This window comes from Aplysia californica, unplaced genomic scaffold, assembly GCF_000002075.1.
Source record: "Aplysia californica isolate F4 #8 unplaced genomic scaffold, AplCal3.0 scaffold01216, whole genome shotgun sequence".
NCBI classification, from domain to species: domain Eukaryota; kingdom Metazoa; phylum Mollusca; class Gastropoda; order Aplysiida; family Aplysiidae; genus Aplysia; species Aplysia californica.
In genome coordinates, this window is record NW_004798486.1 from 151,505 (window position 1) to 157,768 (window position 6,264).

Here is a 6,264-nt window from a genome sequence, read left to right on the forward strand (position 1 = left end):
GGAAATTGTGCAGTATTCAACTAACAACCGATGAACAAAATGCAATACATCAGGTCAAAAGTGGCTCAGTTTACACCACAACCATTTTCAGGCGCATCTGTCGGTTTCGGTGATCTCTGAATCCAGGGTATAAGAAAACTTGCTAAGTATACCGTCTACGAAACGGCGACTAAAAATATTGATAACTTGCTACAGAGCTGTTCATGCTAAGACATTACAAAAATGTCTATACATATAGTGTAAAGTAAAGCGCATAGGGTTTGCTTTTTGGGTTGGGATACGTATTATACGAACGGTATTTATTATTTATCATTATTTATTAGTACCACTGGTTCTGACGTTTGTGGTGTAGCTGTTAGACGTCTCGACGTCGCAGACAGAAACCACGAGTTAGATTCCCATGTGTGGGGAGGATTTTTATCGAGTACCCTCTGTATTTCTTCTGGAACGTTAAATATCTGCTCTCGGCCCTAATTTGTCCAGATACGCAACGCCAAAACCTGCTTCCCAAATAATCCGATTCCCAAATAATCCGAATTGTGCCGATGGGGGAAATACCACTTTCATTTATTTGTCTATTTTCATACTGGTAATAACCAACAGAAAGATAATATTCTGAGGCGATTTCGTACCATGTTTGCCCCCCAGAGCCGCAATCTCCCTCTCTTCTGTGATTATGAGGTGTTTTTTTGTCCTTTCATATACTTACAAAAAAATTGCACTATGTGCATGTTCTTGGGCTTGGTTATAAACGAAGGAGAGAGGAAGTGAAATCAAAGGGAGAGGAGAATGAGAGAAGCCTGAAAGGAAAGAAGGCGTTTAACCGAGTGACAGACACACATACATGAAAACAATGAAGTAAGAGGAAAACAATATAATTTTTCAGCCATCGCTCATCTTTTATTTATACACCATGACAGAGGTACAAATACAAATGAAATGATTGTAGTCAAACATTCTTCTTTGGTAACCTATGGAATTCACATGTGCCATGTTATTTTTACAACAAAGCTCCTGTGACATGTTAACTTACTGGAAAATTACGACACCATTCAGATGGTTGTAAACAAGTGAGGACAAAAGTGAGGGAGGTCCTGAAGCTTTGCGGATAATACGTTACTGCTGGTGGGACTTCTGTTCAAACCGTGGGGCAGTAGTACTAACTGAATCAAGTCCTCGTGAACAAGCGGGGACAGACGTCCAGTTGGGAGTCCTGCTTACAGTCAAAGACTCCCAGAGACCGACAGAATCCCCGGGTGATCACACAATGAGAGTCAATTATCGTGCTTGCCAAAGTAGCACGTTGTGGGCCCCCATAGTACTCAGAGGGCTCAAAATCTCTCTGAACAATCACAAATGTATGTGACATCAGAGGTAGGGTCCGAAAACGCTTCCCGTCCCCGAATGCCGGTGTGCTGAGAACGGAGAGGTCCCCTTGTTGTCAGCTGGGTGTGGTCAAGCGATGACCAGCGATTACGGTTTGCGGAGTTGATACCGAAGTAGTCAGACACTCATCACGGCTGAACACCACCTTTCCTCTTGCTTCTTTTACGCGCATCCTTTAGTCCGAATCTTTTCAGAAGTGTCAATATGCCCGAAGAAGCTCTATATTTGCGACCCTGATAAAGAAAAAAATTGTCAAATTAACAATGGTGATTTCAAATTCACAACATCACCACCAGATAAAGATTTATTTGATAAACTATGACATTTATGAGTATGTAGGGAGAGATTTTCTTTAAATTTTACCAAATTTCACACATATAACAAGCATAGTAAGGAGTCTTAAAATCTGCAATCAAATTTGTGCACAAAGAGTTTCGTTTCCATGGATACGGCGGCCATATTGGATTTTGTTGACATGTCTTACGTAATGAATACCGCACTTATTGCTTATGGAAATTATTTGTTCTTTGAAATACGTGTTAACAAACATTAGATTAAAAAAATTGTCTGTTTTCTTTTTCCTAACCGAATTAGAACATTTTTAATGATTTTTTTTCCCTGAGGTAGTATTCAAATTTGCAAAAAATCCGTGAAAATCCACACTCAAGACACCACCAACAAAAATCTATACCACATATTAAAAATCAACTGACAATTTTTAGTATTACACCTTTTCTTCATTCTATGAAAATTTCAAGAAGATTGGATGAAAACTGGTGGAGTTATTTAAAAAAAAAAATACAGAGAAAAATCTCGTTTTGAGAAAACAGCCGATAAAGAAATATAAAATATTGACTCTATGAGGAAACTGTGGTGACAAACATGCCTGGTATGGGAAGACATCATTTTTGTTGTTGTTGTTGTTGTTGTTGTTTTTTTTTGTTTTTTGGGGGGGTAATGCAATGAAATAGTTGTAGGAGAGGCTGAGGAAGCTAGAAATGTCTACAACTCAAATTCCATAATTTTGAGCCGAATCGGGACTTTGGGGGTGTTGCCTCCCCCCACCCCTTAAGAATAGTTCATAGTACAGACTAGCTTGGAGTTTTTGAATTAGACAAAAGGAAATTATAAGACTTGTGAACTTAGCTAACAGGTATCTGAGAAAACGGCTGGACTCAATTACACAACCCTATCACAGAAAACTCATTTAATAACCCATAAAACATATGAGGATTCAGACAGGGAGAAAAAATTAGCTCATAGTATAGACCAGATCAGAGTTTCAGATTTACACAAAGAGCTTGTGAGCCCAGCTGACAGTTATACGAGCAAACAGCAGCACCAGCTGTAGGTCATACATTCTCTATCTCTTCATGCAATGGATCTTAATTTAGCCAGACAAGCTAATAAATAAATAAATAAATAAATAAATAAATAAATAAATAAATAAATAAATAAATAAATAAATAAATAAATAAATAAATAAATAAATAAATAAATAAATAAATAAATAAATAAATAAATAAATAAATAAAACGCAGTATTACGGTTATCCCTTCAAAACTGCTTTCACTTTCTGCAAAACCAAAGACCAAATAGTTTTTACATACCACTAGGAAGAAAATACTATCACCTAAATCAATAAAGAGATAATGCTGATACAACCGCCCCCCCCCCCTTCCCCAAAAAATAAACAAAAAAGCCACAAACAAACAAACAAAAACAAAACAAAAGCAAACAACAAAAATAATAACTTCAAATATATACTCACTCTATTCTCTTCCCTTTTTTCTTCTGGTAGTTTGTCTTGCATCTGTCCTTGCAGAGGTTTACCCTCCATTTCCTCCATTAACTTGTTCTTGTACAAATCAGACTTGACGAATCTCACATAACTGTCACGACGCATCAGTTGATATACCTGTAAAACAACATATATTTGTAGGAGATAAAGACAAATAAGGACAGATGACGACTCCTTTATATGTGCATGTACCAAAAAACTGGCATTTGTTGAGTTATGGCAAACGGTTAGTCGGTAACTGCTATTTTGTGTTGGGAAATTTGAGGGGAAAAAATGTTACTCTTAAAAAAATACAAGTACTTTTAAGTTCGAAAAAACATTTCCTTATTAGCAAATGCTAACATAATAATAATATGTCTATTTTGTAATTGGACTAACTTGAAAGTAGTCATATTTCCATAAGATGATACTTGCAGTAAGTATAAATAATTTCAACTAGTGTCACAAGATCAACTCTTGCTGACAACCGCACTAAGTGTCCTGATACGTACCTGCTTCTGAGCCACATCAAACATAACGACTGTGGGATTGTCCAGAAACGTCCGCGTGTGAGAGCGGGCTGCACCATCCACATTCACGGGATCATCTGCCGTGGGGGACAAAAAGCGGCCATAGATGACTCCGGCCTGAGCGTTGCGCTATAATGAGAAACAAAATACTCATTAATAAAAGAAAATAATAATATTAAGATCATGGTGATGTTATTATCATTACATAGTGCAAAACATTACGACATTGATTGATAGCGATGTCTGTAATGCAGCCGTTAAGCAACCCGCCGTATCACGCTTTAGACTTGAATTCGATTTTCTCCGACTTTGTTCTGGGGTATTGCATCCCTCTCAATTCTGGTTAGTGTTGACAGGTGTCGATGGGGGCCTAAACTAACTTATCTAATGTTTAAAAAAATTGATCTCCCTTATGGACCTTCAAAATTCGGATTCGAACAGAGACCAAGGTACATGCACTTGTTTTATCTTGTGGGAATATTTCCTCTGATAATTATTTCCACTGTGACTGTGAAGGTCCAAAAGCTCCATCTTCGAAGTGACTTGTATTTTTGTCTAAAGGAACATAAAACTTCAACAGCTACTATTACATTATCAACTATTGTTGCTAAGTACAGTTGGTTCTCTTTTATTCCATTTTCATTCACCTTTAAATAGCAGACCACCCCCCCCCCCTTCCTCAAAAAAATTTTTTTTTTAAAATATTAAAGCAAAAAGTGTCAGTATAGTTCAAAATTGTACTACAGACTTTGTTACTTCTTCAGAGTATCGATTTGAAAATAAAAGTTGCAAGTTACAGCCAAGATGATTCTATCAGCTAACACTGATACCAATGTGTCTACTTGTACTTTTAAGAGCCAACATCTTGGTAGTTGGTAGCAATACGGTACATCTTAAAATCCTTCAGTTAAAGAGCAGAATTCGTCTATCAAAATATTATTCTAAACTTACCTCAGAGTCACTTGTCAGTTGACGGTACTGCTCACACGCCTTCCAAAACAAGATGTTCTCTTCGCTAAACTCTTTCTTCAAGAATTCCTAAAGATAAAAGTAATACCGAAGATCATGATAGTAATAAAGTTAATAATACGAGTAGAGAAAAACTCCAACTTAACATAAATATTTCGGAGAAAAATATAGAAAGGACAACTTTCTACCAAAGTCTGTAAAAGAGAATTAAAGTTAAAAAAAAGAAGAATAATTGAGTAAGACATCCAGACTCATAAGAATATAGTAGTAGTTTCCAAAATTGTCAGTATATACATTTGTTCAATATTGTTGTTAGTTAGTCCGATTGTTCGTTTGCTCATTAGTTTTCTTGTATGCTTGTTCATTCATTCATTCATTCATTCATTCATTCATTCATTCATTCATTCATTCATTCATTCATTCAAATTTATTTTTTTGCATGTATTTTTTTTCTTTCTTTAAAGTGATTGGAGTGTGGATTTTGAAAAAGGATAAAATAAAAGTAAACATCATAAAGGGATATAAGGAACCTACCGAAAAGACTTCAACACCGACTGGGTCCTGAAGTAGTTTGTCCACGTGTACGGCCCAGCTGGCCACCCGACCTACTGGCTCCTTCAGACCGTCACCCTGATCGCCAGTCTGTCCAGGTTTATCCTCCATTTCCTCCATTAACTTGTTCTTGTACAAATCAGACTTGACGAATCTCACATAACTGTCACGACGCATCAGTTGGTGGATCTGTGAAGTAGCACATTCATTGATTTTGATATGAAAACAAATGGGAACAGAATATGACTTAATTCTTGATCTGAGCATTTACCAAAACTATCATTTATAGAGTTATAGTAAACGGTAAGTCTGCACGATAACTGCCATTTGTCAGTGGAATATCTGAGAACAATAATACGAAGAAGAGGCATGCTGCATCAAAACACCCGTCAACCACATGAGAAGCAAGTGAAAGATGCCAGACTAATACTGAATTAAAAGATTTTCGCCCCCATCCACGCTTCCTGAAAAAATAACCCACAAAAAACTTACTTTTAACATCTTCGCCCTGACTTATAATTATTATACTTATTAACATTAATTTGCAAATATGAATATTATTGAGATGAAAACTTGAAAATGGTCACATTACCATGGCATCGTACGAGCAGTAAATTTATATCACTACTTATGCTCCAAATCAAATCTTGCTGACAACCACACTGAGTGTCAAGATACATACCTGCTTCTGAGCCACAACAAACATGTCGAGTGTGGGATTGTCCAGAAACATCCGCGTGTGAGAGCGGGCTACATCATCCACATTCACAGGATCATCTGCGGCCTGAGTGTTGCGCTATAATGAGAAACAACAATATTATTACCATTAGATTGTGCAATACGTTACAACTTTCATAGCGATGTGGTGCTACGGTTAATAAAGCACCCCGCCGCAGCACGCTGCAGACTCGAATTTGATTCTCATTGTCATGTTGATTAAATTCTTATGGAGTATTTCAGGTTTTCTTCTGGGGCATTGCACCCTTCTCAGGCCTGGTTGACCCAGGGTCAAAGCCTGCTGCCTGAAATACGGGGATGGGGGGGGGG

General features: G+C 37.2%; 1 protein-coding gene across 2 annotated transcripts in view; it reads right to left on the reverse strand.

Annotated features, from left to right (window-relative positions):
* Positions 1 to 875: 875 nt before the first annotated feature.
* The window catches only part of LOC101848162 (regulator of G-protein signaling loco), a 20,598-nt gene continuing 15,209 nt past the window's right edge, over positions 876 to 6,264 (reverse strand). Inside the window, exons 5-10 of one of the 2 annotated variants that reach the window (XM_035973423.1) lie at positions 5,900 to 5,994; positions 5,200 to 5,406; positions 4,648 to 4,734; positions 3,679 to 3,825; positions 3,158 to 3,304; positions 876 to 1,619 (exon numbers count right to left, since the gene is read on the reverse strand). In XM_035973423.1, coding sequence (XP_035829316.1) covers positions 1,515 to 1,619; positions 3,158 to 3,304; positions 3,679 to 3,825; positions 4,648 to 4,734; positions 5,200 to 5,406; positions 5,900 to 5,994 — 788 coding nt within the window. In that variant the 3' untranslated portion in view covers positions 876 to 1,514. The remainder of the gene's footprint in view (positions 1,620 to 3,157; positions 3,305 to 3,678; positions 3,826 to 4,647; positions 4,735 to 5,199; positions 5,407 to 5,899; positions 5,995 to 6,264) is intronic. The other variant, XR_004859363.1, reaches the window with a different exon arrangement.